The following is a 26,257-nucleotide window of genomic DNA, read 5'->3' on the forward strand; positions in this document are numbered from 1 at the left end:
TTTTCCTTCACGTGTATATGATCCAAAAGTCCACCATTTCTGAGAACATTTTCCCTCACAGTGCCTGAGGACCTAGCCTGATAACTACAAATTCTCCAGGCAGTCGGGCATTTTAAAACACAATGAGTCAGTACTGGGGATTACACCACTTGATTTCCACTGATTTCATTAGCTCCCAAATACATGGCATGATTGGAGAAATGTCAGGCACTAAATCCACTAAATTTACTTCTTTCTAGGTGACTAAGCACTGGTATAGACCCCTCCTTTAGATTCTGTACTTGATGTAGATTGAATTCTTTAAATCTACACAATAAAGACTCAATTATTTAGCAAGTGCTTCTCTGGTTAATCCACACAACTCTTCAAACAGTCTTAACCTGTCTTTTCATTTTACAACTCTTCTCTAGCCTAGGTTTCAAATCTCATGCATTTTCATCCCAACTACATTAGGAAAAACAAGCCATCATCCTCTGTGACTACATGTAAACATAATTGTATTTTTTCTTTTGTGTTCATGATTCTTCCAGCACACATGCAAGACCCCAAATTTTGGGTCCAATGGCAAATTTCACCCAAATCTAAAGGATGGAGAGGAATCTCAAGAATATCAAAGCACGCCTACAACCCACAACTACCACCACCCTGTGATTTGGCAGTAGTGTAGTGACAGATGTGCATGTAGCTAATGCAAAGTGAAATCCACTCAAGATTCACTCCTTGATACAGTTCCACTGTTTCTGATCCTCCATGTATGCTTTCTCTCTCCAGCTGCCTCTCAATCTTTTTTTCCCCCTCATTCTGTGAAACTCATCTGAGGCTGGACTTGCAAATACCAGTACTTTTAAAGCTCATATATGATATGCTGGAAAAGACAGTAAGTTTCTGATGAATTTCATGAACAGTGGTAGCAGGCAAACAAAAGAGTACTGGGAAAACCAATGTTGCTCTCAGTCAGGGCTGTCACAGCTCCCCATCCTCATCCTTTGTCACTCATTCTTCCCTCCTCCCCTGCACCAGCTCCAGTGTTCACACAAGCATTTCAGGGAGTGGATTCACTGAAAACCAGCCCTGGCAAAAACAATGCTTAAAATCAGCCCACACAAGCACCTATTTCAACATGTAGAACCACCGTGTTCTAATACATTATAATCTATGCCATAGATGTGTCACCCTGTAAAATGCCCCGCGGCAGAAAAAGCTCTGGTTGGAACCTGCAATTAACCCATGACATGCAAATTACCAGCAAAACAAGATTCACTCCTTCCAGCTCTTGTAATTCCCCATTGGATTTTCAAATGGTAGGAGAGCCTTATGTCTCATCTCCTTAATAGTTCCTCTATCTCATTCAAATCCTACTTTAATGGACACACCCAATTATGGCTTATTATTTCTTATTCTTTAATCTGCTTCTGTCAAAAAATAGGAAATATTTCTGTACAAATCTGTGTATTTGTCAACAGAATAAAAAATTATGCAATATATGAAAGAACGATGCTAAACTGCACGAAGCGTTGTGTAAAATGTTTTAGAGTAAAAAAGCATGACAATGATTTGACTAGTGGAATTCTAAGAAGCTTTAAGTACTTTAAATTCAACTTCTTTGTTTGCAACTTCACTGAGTTCCAAAAGACAATGATGTATCTTGCTCACCAACTTAAGTTTTTGACCCTAAATGGCTTGTCCCTTATATTTCTGGTGACTGAATTAGCTCAACCAAGAGGTTATTCATCTGTTAACCACATATTCTAAGGAATGATATATATGATCTATTCATGTTAAAAACAAAGATATCAAAGGAGTCTTCTTTTAGCGCACTATTTTTTTTAAGTGATCCTGACAAATCTGAAATTCAAGGTCTTATACTCAACAGTTCCTACAATATAGTTGAGTAGAAGTACAGAATACATACAATCTTTGCTTACAGGGGTCAATTATACGATCTTAATTGCTATATCTATGTCCTGTGAATACAGCAGATAAACTATCTTCTGCAATACTATTCTCAAAAAATGGGGACTGCAGTAAACTATCAGAAGAAGGACATTTCTGGAAGTATCTTCCAACACGCTTAGGAGATCAGTCATAATATTTACATATACTCAAGCACTTTAAAATCTCAAGTTGTATTAACCAGCTGTCATCTTAGTGTCAAACTCCGGTCATTTTAATGTGAAATAAGGGTCAGCACATGATTTCAGCTATTAGTAAAACATTTCTTAGCTACTGAACTCATATTAAACTATAAATGTCAGTTTCCCACAGAAAGGCTCTTCTTGAGCCTCTTCTACACTGCATTTTATTCAGAACAAAATTTCTGAATTAAGGAAGACAAAATAAATACACTTCATCAACACAAATTATTTAAAATGCTAATCACATGGTTGACTGGACTGTATAGAATGAAGTCATTTTCACTGAGTAGTACATACCTGGTTTGTGATTGCTACCTCTTATGAAGTGAGGGTGAATTTCTATAGACTGGGTAATGCAGAACTGCATGTAACTCCCACAGGCTACTACAGATTTAAAAATCTGAGCCTGTGTGCCTAGGATTCTTCACTGCCAAGTATAGGAAAGCTCACTTTATAGAACAGGAAAATAGCGCCACAGACCCTGCTATTGAGACTGAACATTACAGACACATTTAAAGTTTTTATTTTTCTCAGAAGACCATACATGCACAAAAGCAAACAAAACTTGACAGTTACTATTAAAACCCCTGGCTATTATCAACTTTCAAATATTGAGAAATAAACAGAAAACATATTTTTACCAATTGAAAGCTTAAAAAACCTCAGGTGCTAATTGTAAAAAAAAGCAAAAAGAATGGATTAGGTGTGTTTGTATTTTTCTTTTTTAAAAACAGCTTGTATCCCTTAAAACCCATCAGAAGAGCATAATCCAAATGAAAACTGCTTAAGTGTTCGTACATGCAAACTGAATACCATGCTCAACAGAAGTTTACAGTAAAAGCCTTCCATTCTAAACAGAAAATAAACAACAAATGACTCTTTAATGTATGGCATGTCTATATACAGTAACTTCAAATTCTTCTCTGGGCTCAAGAACCTCATCTGCAATTTTAATAACACTTTAAAATTTATGTGCAAGTATCCTCATGTGCTCCACTGGTCTTCAACAAAAACAATGGGAATTAAAAAAGCATTAAAAAAAAATGTTAAGGAATAGCTATGAAAATCTGTCTTTCACTCTTGATTGTGAAAGTTCTTTAAAAGATGCCACCTTCCCAAACTTATCTCCTGCAGGTCTAACTCCTTGTCTATATTGCAGAGCACAAACACACATATGCTTCAGCCGATTCCAACATATAGGTAGCATTCCTTTATCTTTTCTTTCTGACAGAGAGGATGAGTTCTCATAAGAAATAAGGAATTTCTAATCAGCACAATGCCTTGAGATGGTTGTCTTTCTACTGACTTTTAGTAGTAAAAACCTACCATAAATGGGTTGGTGGTAGGGAATCAGCACTCTCAAATTGATCAGAAATTATACAGTGCTCTCCTTTTATGATGCCTAAGTTTTATTATGCTTTACATATACAAATACACAAAAAATGCATCATATCCAAAAATGTGTTGAAGTAATCAAAGCTGCAAAATGAGTCAAAAGTTAAGACGTACTGACATTAAGACTTTAAATTCACTAGAAGAGCTAAGAAGTACGTCTCTGACACTCAAGACATAACACCCTAAGTTTTAAGTCTCTGCTGAGAAGCATTAGGAAGACCAGTCCTCAACAAAATTGTTGTCACATGCTTCTTAATCACAGGAAGAAAAATAAGTTCTTTTTGTCTTACTGTTGCTTACTGCAAAGCCTGAAAAACTGTAACTGAAAACTCCCTCAGAAAGTTTATCAGGCAAATAGCTCAAAAAATTCAGACTCAAGTCATTTAAATTTAGTCTAAGTGAAAGCCACCAGAAACTAGGCTTTTAGTACTGGCTATTAAATAAATTAATACCTCTTTTACCTACACAATTTATAATTCTCATATTATGATACTATTACTAAAGTAAAACTGCCTACCAAATCTAGCTCAGGGCTCCAGAAGTAGTGACTAGCAGGCTGAAGGAACCTGATGAAAGACCAAGAGTGGCAGTGCTCCTCGATTTCATCTCAAAAGATGTACCTGATAAACACAGGTAAATCTAAAAGCCTAAATTCAGGGCTGCCTCCCAGATATACCAGTACTGGAAAATCCCATGGACGAGAGCAGGAGCTCTTAGGACTCCCCACCCTTACTCTGAATCATCAGATGTCCTTTCTCTATCCCTCTTCCCTATACTCACCATTCCTAAATTTTAGCCAGCTTGGTCTCTTAAATATTGGTGGAGTCCCTCTCTAGCATTTCTTACAAGGAAAGTAGAACCAAGGACTCTGATTCAAATTGTTTTGTGGTTATGCTTCCTTCCACTATCTCAGGAAACCGTCTGTAAAGCAGGTAGAATACTTTCCAGTGTTACTAGATGTTGGAAAGCTTAGTTGATGATGTTTATACATCTTGCTAAAGTTTCTTGGATGAAAGGTATGAAAATCATTATCTGTACAACTGTCCACACATCACTTAGAGTAATAAACACCAAAATGCTACTGAGGTGAAAGAAGAATGGCTAAAAACAGTACTTCACAATTACTAGATAGAGTCCAAGCAGAAGAGCAAAATTTTTCCTTTTTTTCATTTTTGTCTGGTACAGATCGAATAAGTGTCGTTTCTTAAAGGTCACTCTCAAAATGTCCAAAAAAAATAATGGAATGAAGTGTTCAGGTGACATCACCTTGCGACTCAGCAACTCCTCCTTTCTCCTTGTTGCTGGTTATGAAGAATTTATAATTTGTTTCTGCTTTTCCTCAATTTTTCATTAAAAGAATATACAAAATAAGAAAGAAGGGTTATTTGCAATCACTCTCAGTCACTACCTCTCCTGGAAAAGAACTAACACAGGAGAGCCGGGAGGGAGCCAGGACCAAGCTGGAAATCCTTGAAACACAGGACTTTATTGCTTAAAGGGTGCCTGTATTTTCATCAGGAAAAGCCACAGATGAGTAAAACCTCACTTTGTGTGCATCCCCACAACTGCCATAATTTTGGCAGAACAAAGCCACACAAGGTTACACCACACAGACCCGCACGGGATGTGCAAAACCCCATCTGGTAGGCATGCTCCATTCACAGAAGTGACAGCAGCCACAGCTCTTTTTGCTCAACACCCAGAGAGAAGAAGTGGTGCCGCACTGTACAAAAAGGGACCTCAGGTGCTCACTGCACAGAGCACTTACTCAGGGCATGGGAGGTTCAAGTTTTGGGTTCTTTGCTGCCTGTGGACACACCAGTCCCGTAAGAGTGACCAAAACCCCATGGGGCATTCTCTGCTTCTCTCTGAAGCTGTTACACTTTGGAGAAGAGCAATCATTTGCAAAACTGGCCCAGAGAAAGAGAGGGGAAGGAAAAAGCTGAGGGAGAAAGGGGCAGGAAACAAACATTAGGTGCTGTAATTAGAGAATTCACCCTGGACAACAGTCATCTTGGTTCTGGCTTCTGTTCCCAAGATCTCTTACACATCAATCTGACTGACAAGAGTTTTAATTTAAATCTTATCCATGGAGTTGCTTAAGACAATTAAGCAGCAGGCATCCCTTGTTCTGCTCTTCACAGTAAGTTTGGGCGGCCTACACCACTGTCGGAAACTAAGCATCATTAAGCTGATTCAGTTATTAGTACACTGCTAATTATTGTTTGGCAGTATTGCACTTATTTTTTTGCTAACTTTACTTTTGCACTGAAGAAAATAAGAAAAAAGACTTCATAACCACTGCCTTAAAAGTATTCCACATCAAAAAGAAGCCTACTAAGCATTTTGATCCAATATCTGACTGTTCTCTGCATAGACAGAGTTTATACGTGCAGGTATTATGGAAATTACCACACAACAGCAACTGAAAGAAGTGACTGGATGAAGCAGTCTCAATATATCTTCAGCAAATTAAAAAAATTACTATTTATGGGGTTGTTCAAGCACTTGGAAACATGTCAGTAAACAGCTCTGATACCCTCTGACACTACTAATTTACATCACAGAGGCCAAAAACCTTGTTGCAGTCCCATACCTGGCAAGCAAAAGTGCTATTTATCACCGGATGCCCCAGATGTTTCCATAAATATGCTATTTCCCATTGCCTCTCATTAGCAGCAGTTCTATGAATTGAAACAGATTTTATTTTTTTTTTTTTTTGAGAATAAATGCCACAGGATGTTCTTAAAAATTTAAGCTGTTGCTTTAGGAAACAAAACCAGCACCCCCACCATTGTCCATGCAGACTGCCTAACCTGATTCTACACAGGAACACATCTGTTTGACCATAAAGAGTCCTGATAACAGGCACGGAAAGCTTGCCAATCACCTTAAGACCCAGATGTTTACATATTCTGGTAACTCAATTTCAATACTGCGCATACTCCACTCAACCCAAGTAGAACAGATTTTTTGCTGTTTTCATTCTGTGAAGAACAATGGTGAAAGGAAAAAACCGAAACCTTAATAAACATAGCATTTTCAGACTACAAGCAAGGTTTATAAAGACAGCAGTTGCTTTATGAAAGAAGAGGCACAGATTGAGAATTTGGAGAGGCAAATGTATGTCCATTAGCTTCAGATCTTACAAATAAGTAATTGTCTTAAAATCCACCCAGCTTTCCTTTGTTCAAAAAGATATTTTCTACAGGATTATTTATTTTATATACGCATAGACAAGAAGTATAGATCTTTCCTTTCAGGTATGTTACATACTCTACTTGAATAATGAAAAAGGAGAAACTACTTCAATTATGAATCCTTAACTAACTATAGAAATGGTAGTTTGGTCCAACTGTGAAAATACCATCTTTCATTCATTAGAAAAAACAGTCTTTAAAAGCAACTTACAACTATGCTAAACACTGACCTACTAACCAGCCTTCAGAATTGCAAAATCTTTATAAATTATCTCAATTAATATTCCAAATTAGTTCTACACAATCATATTGTAGCTTATATGGGGGGCGAGGGGAGGTGGAAGATGACCATGCACTGACCTCGCCTCTATAAACACAACTTCAAAAAAAAAAAAAAAATCAAAACCAAACCTACTCTGCATTAACTATATTTCTGCTTCCAGTGAAAAGATTACAACACAGAATGTGCAGACTTCCATATAATTTTGAATCCACTGAATATGAAATGTTTATTAGTTCAACTGCAAGACAACACTTATCACCTCTGCCTCAATCAAGATTCTAGATGCACTACGGAAGTTGAGAGATTCAGGTTAAGCTCATGTAATTTAATTTTGAAGATCTACATAAATCTTTGATGTATTCTTCCGTAAGACACATAGAAGCCATTACAAAGTATCTGAGCTCTAGTCTTCAAAATAAGAAGTCTGAATTTCAAATGGATAAAGAAGTGGGATGAGTATCTGTTACATAAGTAGCAACTCAACATATGAATGTGCTACATACAATTGAAATGGATACAGTAGATACAATTAAGTAACTTGGCAGGAGAACAGAAAGAAAAAAAAGAAAAAAGAAGAGTTTGCTCAAAATAATCAAACAGTAAGTCCTCCTACAAAGTGAAGAGAATCCAGTGGCACTTACAATGAACAAATGTGAAGGGTTTTTTGAACAAACATTTGGTAAACAATATAAGCACAAATCATTTCACACTAGGTAACCCTTATGCAAATACTTAAAATAGACACTCAAATATAAGACAGCATAATTAAATCCCAGCATTTTGCCTTTACCTCACAAGTCATTTAAACAATAAATCTTGCAATAGTCACAGTACACCAGAAAATCATACAAAATCAAATGTTAAAGACAGATTAATTTGACATTAGACTTAATAATGCAGGATCAGGATTTAAGTTGGCTAGTTAATATACAGTGTGAATAAAGAATTAGATGCAGGTTGTTAGCATTCTCTCTGCAGTATCATATTTAAAAGTTGTGAATTCTATATGAAAGTTATAATTACCTACACAAGCAGCTACACGTTAAACAGGTTAGAAGTACAGTAGTACCTATAAAAATCCCTTGCAGTACCATCAGATAAAGTACTGAAGAGTCCTTTCAAAACCCTCATACTGGCACAGCTCTTCATAAACTGCAATGTTATAGCCAGACACTGTGATAAATTTTTGCCAGCTGAATAAAATTCTTAATGTTTACTGCCAGTGAGATTTAATAGCATTACAGAGTTTTAATAACACAGTAAAACAGAATAATACACTGTTGCACATCAGTGTAACCGTGGGTAGGAAAACAAAGACAAATGTGGAAAAGGAAAAAAGGCAGGAAGGGACAGAAGCAGCAACAGAAGGATAGAGTCTCAAAGAAACAAAAAGGTGGACTTCCAGAACTTTCCTTCTATCATTTTGCTAATGTCTGCTGGTCCCATTTCTACACCAGACATAAATGCCTTTAAAAAAAAAAAAATATTACAATTTCACTATTCACAGTGCAATGAAACTAAACACAACTAAGTCTCTGGGTGCTAGTTATGCTCAGGAAAAAAAAGAAAGCAACTTTAAGATTCTTATAAGATGATGTGAATATTTACCCATGCCAGTTCCAGCTGGTGCAATCTCTCTGGAGAAGATCTCCACAGCTTCTTTTTGCTTATGGTGTACAGCAAGCCAAATAACAGCTTCCCGAGGACCCTGCTTCAAAAAAGTAGAAATTAGATTAGCTTAGATGCAGAACATCATCTAAATTTACCAAACAAACATAAATGTAGCTCAGCATTCAAGTTAAATCTAATGGAAGTGTTTAGCACTCAGTGCTACAAACTACAATTTTCATTCAGTGACTTTTTATCCATCATCACTATCATTTTCTGTTAATGTTTCATTATATTCTTTATTTTGCTATCACAAAATCAACTACTGAGTATTTCAGACTGCTAGGACACTGTGCTTCTCGTCCAGCATTCTCAAAAGACCAAGTACTACAACTACTACTACTTTATAAGAAACTAAATACTTGGCTTCACTCTCAGTGAAACTGGCAAACAAACTTTGTTCTTATTTTAGGTGCACTGAGAATACTTCGGGGCCAAGTTAGAGAGCCAGGTTTACTTCTCTTATCATCAAGAAGTAAGCAGATCTTCTCATAGAAAATAATTCAGACCTAATCCTTAGGAATTAAATAGGAGAATGGAACTTGTAAAAGCCACCACGTTTCCAGAGAAAAGAGACGACACTCCTCTAAAGGCAAACCCAAGCAGTACTTTGCTCCCTACACTATAGCCAACTAACACACCCACCCTTGCAGATATGCACACTCTCTCACTTATTTTACCTCTCTAAGAATCTTTTCTGCCCCTGAAAGATCTACCACTGGAATCAATACACTGACAAAAGCCTTACAGTGAACATTAGGTCTCGCTGAGGGCAAAGACTGTAATTATTCAGGAATCTGTATCCATCAGTAAGAACCACCTTTGGTCTACCTTTGAATCTCTAAAAATGTGAATTCTGCTCAAAATACAAGTCTGTCCCTAAGTGTCTCTTACCTGTCCCAAAGCACAAGCACAACCATTTCCATCCTACATACGAAATGGAACTGCACAAGGTCTTAAAATCTACTGGTCAGGAGTTTCTCACACAGCACTACTTCAAGTATGAAGTTCTGCAGCAAGGTATTTCTTTGCTCTGGTAGTCAGGTCTATGGAACTCAGCTGTTTTTGTTAATGAGCATTAACATACACGACTAAATAACCCATTTTTAGTTTATTCCAACCTTTTTCTTTACATATAATGATTTCTGAAGCATTTAATAGCTTCCCAATTGTGCATAAAATCATGAAGAATATTATTTTAAAATAACATTTTTCCTCCTAGGTAACAATTTTTAGCAGAGTTTATCAAAAAGCTAATTTCTTTACAAATACAGAAATCAGTGGCATCAGAGACTAAGTACTCATAAGACAGGAAGGATACAGATGCTGCTAGAATTCAACAGCCCCAACTTCAAAATACAGGGGTTGAGGTGCGGAACAGAGGGGACATGTTTCTGTGCTCAGATGAAAAAAAATGGAGCCATGACTCCTTAAAGGAGTCCCCCCTCCTCTGGGCTAAGGAACAGCATCATCCTACACAGCACCAGGTTTTTTATTACTTAACACTGAAGAGGCAGAGCTTTTTTCATGCTAACAGCATCTTTCCTCTAATACACAGAACAGGAGAGAAAAGATAAACACCTTGAAATTATTATATGCAGGCAGTTGTTAGATGAACTGAATTAAATTTGTAATCAAACAAAACCGCGTCTCATCCTTCTTGCTGTGTGTTTTGATGTTTATTCACTACCCGAGGTTGAATGGGTGTGTCTGATTTCAAGAGCTAGATATCATTTCAAAAACAATTCTAAAATTACTTGAAGCAATGGCCAATTTACACAGCTGACAGTAAAAAAATGCTAGACTATTACACCTAACAAAACAAAATTACTCATGAGAATTCTAGTAAATTTAACAGTATCGTAATAAAACTACCTGACTTCACGCATCCCCACCCCCCAAATTTTAAGACTTGACTAAACATTTTAAACTACAAAAGAAAAAATTTTTTTTTCCTCTTCAAAATAACCTGAGAAACTATATGCTGGATCTCAACTCCTGAACTGCCCATCTTTTCACACGTACCTCCTAACTCTAGTGCTACTTATTGCTCACATTTCTGTAAAGCTGAATTCTTTCAAAACATTACATAAATCAGCAAATCAAATACTAGCTTTATGAAATACTGTTATCTTCTATATTAGTATAATTTTCCTGTATGTATAGGGTACGTTCTCCCAAAAGCACTACTGTTGGTCATGTCAACATCTGAAAATCTCAAGTCAGTTTCAGGAATTTAAGTAACTTCAGCAATGTAGGAACATGGATGTACTTCCTAGTGGCAGCTGCTGAAATGGTGTTTATCATAAATGTTGTAATATGCTGCACAAAGCATTCTGGCTACTGTAAGAGTATCCCAAAGAGACCGTTATGTTAACAGACTACTAAATCCTCTATTCCAACTCAAATACATAACAGAACCCCAACAAAAACAAGCTCACTTATACCAAGCTTATACCACGGGAGGAAAACTTCCTGACTTCATAAGCTGGTGATCAGCTGAAACCCAGTAACGAAGGGCCTTTTTGTTTTAGTATGTTTAAACCCCAGTCCTAAATATTCATGAAGTTGAAAGATGATTTTTCTCTACTTCCTATTCTAATGGTATATCCACACAGAGGTACCGTAATGATAAATACAATTGCTTTCATCTTTCTTAAGTACTCCTATGTAGACATACTCACAGGGAGACACACACAGTTCATTTCAGCCTCCAAGCTCCCAGCTTGGAGAACACTTGCTGCAATATTACCATGCAGGAAATCCTGCAAACTTGATTTACATTTTTATTATTTTATCTCAATATTCATGTATAAAAGTTTAGCAGAGCCACGGTAGGAGAGGTTATACTATTCCAGGAGATTGTGTATCCCTGAAAGAATAGAAACTTCTTTCTATGAGTACAGAAACAGATGTCCTGATCAAGATAATATAAATAAGAAACCAGTCAGTTTTCCAATTTAAAGTTTCACTACATTGCTGTAAAAAATTGTTGCTACACAGAAAATAAGCAGCCACGCCACAAACTCAACAAACGCATTTTTTTTTTTTTAACATTCAGTGCTCTCAAAGCGACCACGTGATTAATTAAATTACTACAAATGATAATTAATAGGAAACACTCTTGCAGGAAACATACGTATGCATTCACATCTGCCTCCTGGTTCCAAACTGTACCATGTCTTCAACATTCCATTTAAGTTCTAGGTTTACTTCCTTGCCCACACATGCAAGATACAATGCACTATAAAAATAACAAGCTGAATCCTGTTCCGAGTGGGTGAATCCACCATTAAACCTGGATATATAGAGTATTCTAAAGTCATTTATCTTACAGTATCGTAATTAAAGCAAAAAATAGCAAAACAAAGTTATATTTTATCAAGTTTTAACAATGTGTTGTAAATTGGTTAACAAAGGGTTAGTAGAAAACTAACAGACACAGCACACACAGTTTTTATATAGTGAAATAATACCTGAGGTATTAACAGATACCTGTCACGTGACACATACCCAGTATTTCTAAACCATGAACTCACTGACAGTGTGCCACTGCCTAACTCCTTCTTCCACCTCAACAGAAATCCACACAGCACGAGATATTAAAAATTAAACATCACTAGGGTTACTCAGTGCTGATTCAGGCCCCTTTCTTGGTCGTGCTGGGCTGCTGCTGACAAAGCAAGCTATCAGTGTGGCAACCAACCACCATATAACAGCTGGGAAAGACTGAGAAAGGACAGGAGGAAAGCATTTCTTGATTTCTCAGGGATACTTTGTGCTGTCAGGATCAGTTAATACTCCATGCAGCAGCTCAGACTACAGTATACAAGGCCTAAAGAAGCCTGGGATATACAGTGATTTCACAGATGCAAAGGCAAACCTTTGCACTCAGTTTGACAGACCTGTGTGAGAATTAGTCCAGACACACAAGACATCTACACTGAGCTCCAAATATTGTTCAGTTTTTCCTGCCTTGGTATTCTTATACATATTTGCTTCTCTTTAAATGTAGATGGTAGAATCTTCAAAGCAGAAACTGTTTTCCTTGTGTGTTAATATACTGCCTAAGATAACAAGGCTCTGGTTTTGAGCACTGTTATTTGCAACCCAAATAACCATGTCTAATTTTGTATGGAAAGACATGGTAGGAAAGAGCATTTAAGAGACTGCATTCTTCCTACCTGAAGCCCCAATAGGCAGATGTTTTCCTCAGGATTCCATGACTTTATATTTTAAATGGAAAAGCAAACCCCACTCCCCACCCCTTGTTCTCAAGCTATCATGGCTCCTTTCCAGATTAAAACTCCTCCAGTTAGCTTCTTCTGAACTGTAGGAGCAACTGGGTGAAGGGGGAAGGCCATAGAGCGATTTCCTGTATTTCAGCCTTAGCTCTCACATCCGTTTTCAGGCATGTATGGAAAGCACATACAAGGGAGATAACACTCTATTTACTTTTAATATAAGATCTGGAAGTTGAGGCTGGAAATACAGAAAATACTACAAAGACTCAATGTAATTTGGAAAATTATTTAACGTACCGTAAGCAAGGCAAGCTGAACAATAAGGAAGGAGAAACTTCTCTTTTTCAAATCACTATTCACTCTATACTAGAAGACAGAAAACTTTCTATGTAACAATTTAAAGAACGTATTACAACGCATAATCGTAAGGAGCTGGTATGAACAAAACACAGACAAGTTCAACATCTGGAACATTTGTTCGTATGTTTCAGAATTTTGATTCTGCAATCTTGGTAACACACTGGACATTGCAGGATTTATGGTCCTAGAAGGGAAAAGACCACATTATAAAGCTCATTTCTCAGGAACCAATTCTTGCTGCTGTGCAGAATCAAATTGAAGCTCAAGCACCAAAATGAACCACTGCAGATATAACTCGCCCGATTTTCAAGAACACTTAATGCCTATAATAAGAAGTTCGCTGTCTTTCTCCACATTACGTTCTTGTTTCCTACACACATACATTGTTGGCTATTTGAAGTGTTGTCACTCCTAAGATCAAACTCAGAGCTGAGTTTTGCCACGTGTACCTTAAGAGTTTTGCAAGACTGCCACTGACAAAGAAGAATTAAATGCTACTGTTTTGGAACAAACTCAACTGTCTAAATATTTAAAGTGCATGTAAGTGAGGACAAGATTTACAGTCTTTCCTTTAAAAAGGACTTTTATATTCTAGATCATGAAAACAGACCATGGATATCACAGCTGCAATGGCTATGGCCATCATTCACATTCTTACATATGAATTTAAGTCACAAAAAGCAAAGCAGAACTGTATCGTTGAAAACTGTTTCACAAATAGTACTCACAGACAGTTTTAAAGTTGCACAGGCAACAATAATTCTTCCCTTTCCTGACTGCAATCTTTATAATGTGGTCTTTTACAGTTACAACTAATGCAATTTAAGTCTACGTCACAAGAACTTTTATAAGAAGGTATTTCTTTATACGAACAACATTAGAACAGACTACAACAACATTTTTGTAAGGTTTCGTATCAGTGCTTCTGGAAAACCCAATGCTACAAAGACCTTGTCAGTGTTAATTTTGTACACTAAGTAGTGACACTGAATTCTTTGCAAGATGATGGGGTGAAATTCCCAAGATGATAGTGACTTCCTTAAAGTTGCAGAAAAGATAACAATATAGAGAGATTACAAGAGGTCAGTAAAAGTTTAAGAACACTCCACTGAATACTTACACCATCTATACTCCTTCTAGCATGAGGTCCATATGTATCTTCAGACCCTAAAACCTGTATGTTAACTGCACTGTAATCTTCATAACCAAGCTGACTGAAAATAAGACGAGTCCTGCAACAAATGATTTTTATTAGTAAACTGCCTCAATATTATTATCTGAAGTACCCCTGTGTGGTCCACAGGAGTTAGCTGTCATGTAAACTGGACTATGAATACTTTACACTAAACAAATACATCTGAATACTGCAAATGAAGCAATTACTGACAAGGAATTTATGCCCCTGAATTTATCCCTAGGTTTCAAACTGAGCCTTTTGTTTATTCAAATTATTTGGAAGATGACAGGCAAAGACAAATAAACAGATTTAAACTCTTAATTTTATCTTTAAAACAAAGACAGCTTGAAATGTAATGACAGTATATGCAATCTTCCTGGTTTTCATACTGGTAATTAAGGTCTTAATTCTGTTTCTACTATAAGGCATTATGAACTACCAATAAATACATGAAACTACCTCACTATATCACATGCACCAATGAAGAAAAAAAAAAAAAATCAAACTGAAGAAGGAACTTTTATTCAAACCTTAGAGGTATTTATTTGGGATTAAGGAACATATGACTAAAATACCAAAAAGTATATAAAGTTTTTAAAGGGAATATTTCTTCATTACTTGTGCCTTTCCAGTCTGGCACTGAAATCCCTCAAGATCCTATAATTACATTTCCACCAAAAGCACATTATGTCAAGAGTGCCAAGTTTATCCAATCACAATTAATAATGGGGATGAACATTACCTTCTTTTTATATACCATGAAAACATATACAGCTTTAAGAGCCAGGAATTAATACTGTTTCTTGACAAATATTAAGTATGGATTAAATAAGACTGCTTTTGACAACTCTTAGAATAAACAACCCAACTCTCAAGAACTAGAACTGAAAATGATCACTATAGTTTTAAAAAAATAACATGAAGTCCAAAACAAACAAACAAAAAAAACAAACAAACAAAAAACAACAAACAAAACCACACAAGCAAAGTAAAAAAAAGTTTTAAAATAATCCAACTGTTAAAAATAGTCCAAATTATTAACATGTTGCAGATTGGAAAAATAACTTAAATTCTGAAGCACCTAAACCAGTTTCCCAATAATCTTGGAATACAATCTTGGAATATGTTCCAGTAACATTGGAATTATGCTAGGATGAGAAAAGTATTCTGCATCAGTGGAAAATTTTGAAGACACTGTTAATACACCATTGTTGTAAATATTCGCATGGTACATGGAAAATAAAGTAGTGTACAGGAATTTAAATACAAAATGCAATTTTCTAATTGTTGTAAAGAGATGAATGTGGTCCACAAATGAGGCCACCTTTATTTTGATGACCACAGAACGACAGATATTTGATTTAAGCTACCTGAATTTGCAAACCATATCTGTAATAAGTTATTTTGAATTATTTATCTACAAACATTACAGTTAGAGATACTAGAGTTCAAAATACATTTGGTGGCTAATTTTCAGCCCTTTCATGGGTCTTCTTGGTAATGCAACAAAGAACCATCAAAAATGAAAGGACACTGAAGACTACTCCAAAGAGACTTCACACACATACTGCCAAATCTCTCTTGCTTTCAAAAATGAATAAACAAATAAAGGAAAAGCATGCAAGAAAGAAGTGAAAGAAGTCATATTACAATCTGCCAAAGCTGAATAATGTCTTAGGCTGTCAATTAATTTGACCTGTATAATTGAAGCACCTTAAATTTGTACACCTTATTCTGTACTTGTTGCCATTAGACTACTGATTAGAATTTAGCCTAGAATGGACTGGAAGCTGGCTAGCTGGAAGATCATGTCCTCCTGACATTCCCTTGAAATAGAAATTGGTGGAAAGGCTGAAGTCAGAGCTTCCTCAAGAGATACAGTTGCTGGTAGAGCATTCTCTGACAGCTGTCGAAACAGTTTCATTCTTGTTCTGTATTTGGGTTGACATACACCAATATTCTGAACATGCTGAATAAACAATTCAACACATTAAACTGTTCAAGATGGAGAATATATTGATGGGCAATACTGTATATTGTGATTTTTGATGCAGAGAACAAGCCACAGCTGCTCCAGGAATGCCTCATGGGCTAGAGACCACTTATTAAGCCATTTAACCAGCCTTTGGCTACCTCCCATCAGCCCTCCTCTGAGGATTACTCAGGACAGCACAGTAAGAAGGCTGAATTAGTTTTCTAGTGGTCAGAGAGGCAGCAGCACCACAAGCTGTTTCTATCAGACAAAAGATTCACATAGTTCAATACGAAATAATGTCCAAGAGCAAACATGAAAAATATACCATTCTGGGTTTTTTTTTCCAAAAAAATCCTCTAGGTTCCAGACAGATTGCTTTTTGGAGACTTCTGAGTCCCCAAGTCTTTGTATTTAACAGGCCTTGAAGGGCTTTTTTCTTTGTTGATTTTCCCAGTAGCTCTTGAACACATACACTTTTAGCATTTGCAGCACTCTGAAGAAAGGGATTCCATATCTTAATTATACATCCCCTATCAGCTCGCTCTCATATCTGCAGTGCCTCCTGAAGGAGGTCACACAGCTCTTCCTTCATCACAGCGCAGCACGTGGACACATGAGCAGTAAGTCACTCTAAGTCCACAATAAACCTTGCATTTCTGACAGGTGTCTATCCTAGTGTACCTGCTGCATAGGTTTATAATGGGAAGTTATACATAAAGCACAGCACAAAGAGATATATCTCATAACTAGAAAGATTGAGGCTATTGGAGCAAATGCTCCAAAACTTTCATGAGGATATGGAATTATATTTAAGAGGAATCCCTCCTCACCCAAATATACTGGCATGACAATTTGACTAAAGGCTTATCACTCTGTCTTACGATGGTAAAATGATTCTAGCAAACAAAATCCTTAGTCACATTTTACAAGGTACTAAGATAATTTTGTTTAAAACACAAACTTGGTAAACTGCCTACATTTCATACCACTAAGATTTTTGATAAAAATCAGTTATGTGAAAATCAGTGAAAACTAGTTTCACATGGGTTTCTCTCTGGCACCTAATAAATTTTTATCTAAATCACAATTTTTCCCTCATTAATTTGGGTTTCTCTCCACTATCTAGACATTTATTTTCAACAATATTTAAGACCTTTCCCACTCTGTCAAATGTAGCTGAAGTGTAGTTATATGTTCAAGGCAGGCTTCTTAAACAGGCTAGTTAAATCTTGAAATGTCCTGCCAATTGGAAGATTATAATCTTCTGGGGTTCTTACAAGGTTAATATGGTTGCCATCATATGTCACAGTTCTATTTTCATCATCTCTGAAAAGAAAGAAGCCAAAACCCCTTCCAAGACTCACATACTAACCTCTGCAGAATACTTTCTGCAGTGCGCTTTCCTTTTTGTACTGCCTTTGGACCTCCCACTGGACAGACAGCAGTAGCTCGAAAGCCATCAAGGTAAGTGGCATTTACCTAAAGATAAAGGGATTATGAATTACATGGGATTCAATACTGATATGCTATAAATGCTCTCTGACAATAATTATCCATACATAAAGCAGAACAGCAAGAAAACATCATCATCATCACAAAAATTTACTACATTATTTAAAATTCAAAATGCTGTTAGAGGAAGATTCATGTCTGCAAAACTGTGAAACTCTGAATCCCTTCTCATTGTCATCCTTAAATTCTCCTGTACTTAACTATTTTGGTACATAGGACACATTCAGATGTTGAAAAGCTGAATAATCTATCACAATGAAACAGATCAGACATAAGCTTTCCAGAAGTATTAAAGTAAATGTGGCAAAGTATCACAAACATACACACAAAAGAACAGGCTACACATTGCAAACATTTAACTAGTAGGCATTTTACTAGATTTCCACTGCTACAGCTGCTTAACAGAGCTCTAATACAGTGAAAGTAATGATCATAATGCACGGCCATAAATGGTAGAAAAACTTTAATAGATATATCTAAACTAAGCATGATGAGCATTTTCAACATTTGTTACTTAACCGAAAAACAAAAACTGAACAACCTGGTAAGACATCCAGCATAACTCTCTACAACCAGAAATGTTTTTCCTACAGTAAATTTTCTGACACTTTACCCGGTCTATTTTAAATGTCCCAGAAAACAGTGTTTCAGCTATTTCTTTTGAGAAGCTATTTCACAGGTAATGTATTTCTCATTATTTTCCCTGAAACTTACCTTGTATCTCACTTTCTCTTACCATTGTTTTACTAACTACAATTCATCTTTAATGCAGCAATTAAATAATTTTCCTCTACACTTACTATAAAGTTACTGAAAGATGTAACACACCCTTAAAATATTTCGAGCTTGTTATAATGCCCATTCAGTCACTTTCCCAGCCAAGCTGAACATATTAAGTTAATTTCCTAAAAGCTACTTTTAAAACAGGTATGCAAAAGCCTATGTCAATTTATGACTGACAGCCAACTAAACAGTTTCAAAAAATATAAATATTTCACAGGATGTCTAACTTACATATTTTAGAGTATCATTACACTGCTTAATATACAAAACAAGATATATTTAAAAAAATAATCCCATAGATTTCAAATGTCTCACTTAAAACATAATACTAAATAAGAAATAAATTAAAACTTATTTTTATTTTGCTGCTATGTAAAAAACAGTCATTCTGTTTCGTTTATTCCATTTCATGGTTCATCAACTGAAAATCTCAAATCTCAATTATTTCCTTAAGATATACAGAAGTATGGAAATGTAACGTCGAGAACAAAAACTGCAGGAAGACAAGGCTGCTGAACAGAACAGTCACTGAAAGTTACTGAGAAGCAGCAAAACATATTCTGCTTCAAACCGCACATTCAGATCAGGGAAGGAAAAGTATTTCCTTCTCTGTACATTCAGTGCCTTCTGTATTTGCCTGTATCAAATTCCACTATTTACTAAAGGAATAATAAGAGCATTAGCATAGCTGTCATTTGATTGATGGAATTTTTTGTTTTGTACAAAAGCATACTCTTCATTCTGACATTTTTAGGAATTATTTCTAAACTGACTTCTCCATCAGTTATACAATGGCATTGTAAGCCGCATTTCTGAAACTAAACATTTTAGAAATGTGCTTATAATTTATGTTTTAAGACTTTTTTGTTGATGTTTCAAACAACAAAAACATATTTTCAGATTGAAAAGACAGTTATTCCCAGATACAGATAATGCAGACACAGATCACTCTGAGAAAGGAAATTTGCTGTTCCAGCATTACGTAATTAGAACTCTTGAACTAACAATTACTGACAAGACAATACCATACTGAAATTGTAGGCTGACTATAAAATAAATAAAGAAATAAATAAATGAATGCTTCATTATATTAGGTGAAAGTTTAGAAAAATTAATGTTCAGATTACACTCCCACAATATTTTTAAAATATCAAACCCCTTTTTCATAAAGATGATACAACTGTGATTACCAGAAAGCTGACTAACTAAGGGCATGAGAAAAGTGACCTGTGGTATATTACTCGATTCTAAAAATGCTTTGTCAGTATGCTTCAATTATGAAGCCTTTAGAGAGCTCTTCTATTTCCTGCTTTGGTGATATTATTATTTGTATTTGAAATACTGTCTTCTAAAAATTGAAATTCTATCTTACATAAAACTGGTTTCAAAAAATGTCAGAAATATTTTTAAAATAAAATAAAAAGTTTCAAAGAAAAATTATGCTCAGACATATATTATTTAAACAGAAATATTAGCACAATTCACTGCTCATTTTTGATATGGCTGTGCTAAGCAGTTCATTTCTGATCTTGACCTTGCTTCTGTAAAAGTCAGTTTTGACACTAGTTTAAACAAGAAAAGGATCCAGCCCTACTGGTACTTCACCAGAACTGAATTACCCTAGCATTCATTCAAGGAATGGAGACCACTAGAAGACTACAGTAGCAAACATAAAACTCCACAGTTTTACTAGAAGTGCAGGCTCCTTTCAATAGAGTATGTCAGGAGAGTATCAGTCTCATTTTTATTTGCTCTCTTTACAGATGTAGTTACTCATTACTTACCTTTTGCGAACTACTTGGCAGATAAATTTCACATGGAAAAAGAACAAAATTAACATGCCAGTATAAAAATCAAGTATAAAGATGTTAGTGAGCTAAGATGTTTTAAAAATTATTATTACTATAAAAGAACCATCCCAGCCTTCTCTGGAGGTTTGTGAATAAGCCTGTTATACAAATTAACATATTTTTATGTACCATATAAGGTTTATCTTTTTTTTCTTTTTCCCCCTCTTTCTTTTACTCTCAGGACTGGGAGAATAAGGATTTTAAAGTGGTAACAGTTTTTGGTAGAAAATATTTAGTACTTCTCCAAAATATAAAATTTTATAACTAAAAAATACCTTGCACTCCACAGAAAGAGATAATACCTTATAAAACGTTGAAGGAGGTGATCCTTTTGCTCCACGAACTTTCACTGCCCCACCATCAAAACCTATAGTGGTTAAGAATCAATATTTAAGCTTCTTCAATATAACTTTGAAGACATTTTTTTGTAATACATATTAATCAAATCCACTTAATTAAAAAGCAAATCATTGGTAGCTGTACTGCCATGAAAGAGAGAACCTTTCATGAAACAGTCCTCCCTGCCTTAGAAACACAAGCAGCAAATTGGTGACTAAATTTATGACTTCAATAAGCCTTTTATCAGAATGCTTAGCATGTTTATTCATGTACTTAAAAAATACTTAACACAGAAAGCAGCCTTAGGACTTCAGACCCAGTAGTTACTTTCCACTTAACAGCTAGTTATTGCACACACACACAGAGCATACAATTTACTGTAGTTGGCTGGAGTGGACTGCAGTCCACTTGGTAACAGAACAAAACAAGATGAGAAACCAGTGAGAAGACATTTGCTGGCAGCTTAGTAAGTGAAGGGATAACTTAACTTTAGCCTTCTTGTCAGTATCAGAAACAGAACAGTCTGAATGTATGTTCCAGGGCAACTACCACGTTCAGTATTAGGAATACTAATGCCAAAAAGAAACGAGATAAAATTGCTGTCATGGCATCAGGTTCAGGCTTGAACTGGAGAAAAATCAATAGATGCAACTCCTTGAAAATTAGTAGAGCACGATCAGCACCTCATGTCAGACAGAATTATACTGTAGTTCACCTGTACCTGACCTGTGCTTGCAAATATTTAGGAAGCCATTCAAAGCTTTACACAAATACTCTGAAGAGACCAAATCAGAACATATTTGAAAAAGTGAATGTGACCAGGAGAAATTTTACATGTCACTCAAGTAGCATCATCACTCTCTGCAAGACTGGCATAATGATAATTTAACTCTCCTAAAACAGAATGCTATCCCTACAGTCAGGGTGAAAATCTGGAAGTTTAATGTTCCAGGTGAAGTAGTAATACAGAGAAAAACCTGGAAAACAAAATGCAAAGCACCCATTGACAAAAAGAAAACAGAAGCACCTCTGAGTTCAAACACTAAGTAATTCAGTAGGACAATAAAATCAGAAATGTAAACAGCAAAAATAGATAGCTTGCCTGTTTTTACTGGTGTACGTGTCAAAGCACTTCAAACTAAAAATATTTAAGAAATCTGACCATTTTCCATCTGTTATATTTCTAAGAGGGCTAACTAAAAGTTCATGTGAAAGTTCATTTTAAGTTCAAACATGTCATATTGGGTCATTTGCAAGCTAAAAGTTCATAGGAAGGTTAGGGTTTTTTTTTTTTCTCCCCAAAGACTAGTGGCTAAGAGCAGCAAGCTAGCCCTATCAGACTGCTATTTGGTTATGTTGCATGAGCAGAAGATTCACTGTACAATTTTACAGTACTTTTATTATTGAAGCAAAGTATTTTTGATGCTACAGTGTTTTGAGTTTTATCACAGTAAATTTTTAATTTGGGATTGCAGTTGTTCTAAGTTTTATAAAGACACTCAGTGTACTGTCATAGGTAAGTTCCATTAGAATGAAAAAGGATATATCAGTACAGATGCAATAAAAAACAAACTTCAAATGACTGTAGCTAAACATTTTTTTCAAGCTGTCTTATCCAAACTACGTATCTTCAAATCTGTTAAGCCTGAGGGTTTTTTTGTTTGTTTTGCTTTTAAAACTAAATCCAGAACATACACTATATCCATCTTTAGTCTACTGGATGTTGAGAGTTTTGAAGACAGCAAATGGACTTTTTCGAACAAAGATTCTTTGGTGGAAATCCGCTAACCTAACCATGTTTCTACCACTCAAGATGACCCACCTAAATGTCTAAGAAAAACACCATTACTACATAGTGCTTTGAAAGACCCAGCTTTCCATTGTTCCTAATGTTTCAAATGCCGTGTGAGAAAACATGTACAAAACATGTTTTTGAGCAAAGAAACTGAGCTGCAGTTTAGAAAAAAAACCTGAAATCATAGTGGAGCTGACTCAGTGTTGCTCACACAGAACACATAGTTTAAGGACTTGGTAGGTACAAGGTGTGCATTAAAAACTAAAGCAATGATCAAAGACTGAAATTAGTCAGCCAGCACGATAAGTAAGAGTATGGTTAAAATTTCTAAAGGAATTTCTAGCAGAAGTCCTTGTAAAAAAAAAAAAAAAAAAAAAAAAATCAGCTTAATACAGTATCACCCTCAAAGGAACTGATTTAACAAGAAATATGCAGAGAAAACATGGAAATTAAAGTAACTGCTTTAGTTTGATAACCCAGATCACTGACACAGATCTCTTAACATGTAAGAGGACTAACCTGGAATTTCAGTGATGGAAACTCTGGAAAAGTCACATGTGACATCTGGTAAAAGATAGCACTGAGGATTGCCCAATTCATACACCAGCTGTTCAGCTACAGTGCCAAAAGAGATCAGTCCCCCTGTGTCTGGTGGTTTGGAAAGAATAAAGTCTCCTTCAGAGGAACATTCTACAATGGGAAAGCCTATGTTGTGCCTAGAATATGAAAAACATTGAAAAAACCCTATAAATACAAAGAGAAAGGGAAAAAAAAAAACTATTAACAATATACTAGAATTTTATGGTAAGGAGTGATTAAATAAAACTGATCAAAAACTGTAACATATCTGGTTGTTTCTGCAGAAACATACACACAAAAAAAAAAACACCGAACAAACTGCTCAACCAAAATAATACGAGGATGTATTTTATTGACTGGCAAAAGAGTGCAGATACAATAATTGATACCAACAGTAAACAGGTAGAAGTGGAACAGGGAATGGAGGACACTAACAGAAATGGTTAAAGTGAAAAGAGACCAAAAGAATTACAGGACTGCGATTAAAGTGGAAAATTCAGGAGAAAACCCATGATTGCTAATTCTAGCTTCGTTTAGCTACAGCAGTACACACAGCATGAAATTGAAGACATGTAAATACATCCTGCACTCTGGATTTGTAAAAGGCAAAGCAGGAAGAACAGACTGTGCTGGAAGCCTCAGAGATGAAGGGAAGTAAGAAACAGGAATAATCACACCCATTAAGGATAATTTCACATGTTAATAATAAATTATATGCAGAAAAGTTGTAATCAGAAAACAGAAAGATGTATTAAAATTATTATTGTTGTTCTGGACTGAAGATCTTAAAAGACAGAATGAACAGAAAACTATCAGGCATAGCAAAAAGAAAAGCAGTAAAACAGAAATTTATAGACATGTTGGTAAATGAAAATATTCCTCCTCTTCATATTCTCACAAGAGTAATATACAGAAAGTGACCAAAGAACTTATAGTAAGAGGCACATGCCAGTCATTACAGTAGCAGGGCAAAATTTTCAGGGTTATGTGAACGAGATCTAGGTATCTGCTTTCCCGGCTAAAAGGCTTTTATTTTTTTTACAGATAGTTTGTGCAAAAGTAAGGACTTAAAAAAACCATTTAAAAAAAGTAAAATGTCAGAAGTACCTAAAAATTAAACCAGAGCCTTAATACTCTTCTAAAAAGGCTACCTGGCTCACTCCTCTGTCATAGGAAGTTGGAAATTTGTGCAAGTGTCCCAGAGACATAGAAAGAACACAAAAAAAGGAGCTAAGGAGATACAGACCCTTGCAAAAGCAAAACTGTTCTAAAAAAGTCCCAATAAGGAAAGGTAGTGAACATTACCATTCTCATTTAAGTCAATGACCTTCAGGTCCTTCGTACATACTTAAAAATCAGCCCATTCCCAAAATTAGTAGGTTTTGGGTGCTAGTGGTAACAATGTGCTGAACACACAACCAAATTGGTTATCAGCAAAGGTTAGATGAACCTAGTTTGTGTAACAAATCCACAAAGTTTTGAAGGAAGTAAGCAAAGAAACCAGTGAACTCTTAAGTGACATTTGTAAAAGTTCATGGGAGTTTGAACAGATTCCTTATCATTGGGAAGCTTCAAACATAACCCCACTATTTAAAAAAAAGGATTAAGAGACGAGTTCTGTTACCAGAGATCAGCAACTTTAATACTGACAGTGTACAAAACCTGGGAAGTATGGTAGCTGGAAGACACCTAGAAAAGCCCACATGGAACCAGTAAAGATTATACTTCATTAAATCACTAAACAGATAAAGGGAAACAAATAAACCCCACGCTGGTGAATACAAAGATTTGCATGGAACCAACGATTTTTAAGACAAATTATTCTGGGGTTCTTGGGTTTTTTTGAGGGGAAGAAGAGAGAGAAAAAAGGGTGACATAAAAAAAAAAAAAAAACACCACCACAAAAACTGTTCTCAATTCTTGGTCTTGAACATCAACGCAGGGTAATAGACTAACATACGTATCCCAGTTCTACAGGTAAGGAGACAAATACAGGAAGCATCATGATTTGCACAGGTTATACAGCAGAATCAGTGACTGAACAAAGCTAGAATTAAGGAGCTGTTACCCTCTTGGTGCCATCCTCTGTGCTTTGACCCTACCATCTATCTGTCTTGTCTTAAGGCAGTGCACCAGGTGCCTTGCTAGAAGGCTCAACACAGCGTATTAAAATCACCTACCCAAAAGTGAAATCACTTCCATCAAGACAGAGTACCCGGTGCAGCCGATCCCACTGCAGTGACAACTGGTATTCTCACTGCTGCCCACTTTGATCAAAGTCATCAGCACATGCAACTCTTACAACACACTCCTGCACCTACTCCCCAGGGATCTTTGTTTTCAAGGAAGAAGAGGTAAACTGCAGACACGCAACCTTCTACTCTGAACTGAGTCTGCTAACACCAATTAAACTGCAGTTTGCCCAAGCTCCACTCTCAGAAGACCCAAACCATTAAGAAACAAAGACCAAAAATGAAATAGTGAGGCAAAGGGAGAAATTTCACCTCCTAAAATGGTTAAAATCTGGCAAATGCGTCAGCCATTCAAAGCAGACCAATCATGGAAGACAGCAGATAAACAGTATCAGTACAAACAGCACTATTATTCAGGTCACTTATTATGCACTAGGAAGGACAGACCGATTTTCCCATTATCTTGGGGCCATCAAAATCAGAGGACTTTTACGGTGGAATTCTTTATTGTGCCAGAGTAGCTGGCAAGAGGCCATATAGGTACAAAAGTACTTTTTGGAACAGTTTCTAAATAGCCTCAAAGGTTGAGACATATTTGCTATATAAATAGGACACTCAGCGCTCACCACTTACAAGCTTTGGGTCAACACTTTGCTGCAAGAAAAGTGCGTGAAGAAGACATTCTAACACCAAACAAAAAAAAAAAAAAAAAAAAAAAAAAAAAAAGCAAAGAAAAAAAAACAAACACCACCCCCACAACATCCCCCTAA

The 26,257-nt window shown here is 36.0% G+C and overlaps 1 protein-coding gene across 3 annotated transcripts in view; it reads right to left on the reverse strand.

The window, feature by feature from the left end:
* LOC104360062 overlaps positions 1 to 26,257 on the reverse strand; it is a 68,007-nt gene that overhangs the window by 22,889 nt on the left and 18,861 nt on the right. For 2 of the 3 annotated variants that reach the window (XM_042808265.1, XM_042808267.1), the window contains exons 9-13: positions 23,236 to 23,432; positions 20,885 to 20,949; positions 17,810 to 17,916; positions 14,406 to 14,517; positions 8,622 to 8,724 (exon numbers count right to left, since the gene is read on the reverse strand). In XM_042808265.1, coding sequence (XP_042664199.1) covers positions 8,622 to 8,724; positions 14,406 to 14,517; positions 17,810 to 17,916; positions 20,885 to 20,949; positions 23,236 to 23,432 — 584 coding nt within the window. The remainder of the gene's footprint in view (positions 1 to 8,621; positions 8,725 to 14,405; positions 14,518 to 17,809; positions 17,917 to 20,884; positions 20,950 to 23,235; positions 23,433 to 26,257) is intronic. The other variant, XM_042808266.1, reaches the window with a different exon arrangement.

Source organism: Tyto alba, unplaced genomic scaffold (assembly GCF_018691265.1).
Source record: "Tyto alba isolate M040663 unplaced genomic scaffold, T.alba_DEE_v4.0 Super-Scaffold_6, whole genome shotgun sequence".
In the NCBI taxonomy this organism is placed as follows: Eukaryota; Metazoa; Chordata; class Aves; order Strigiformes; family Tytonidae; genus Tyto; species Tyto alba.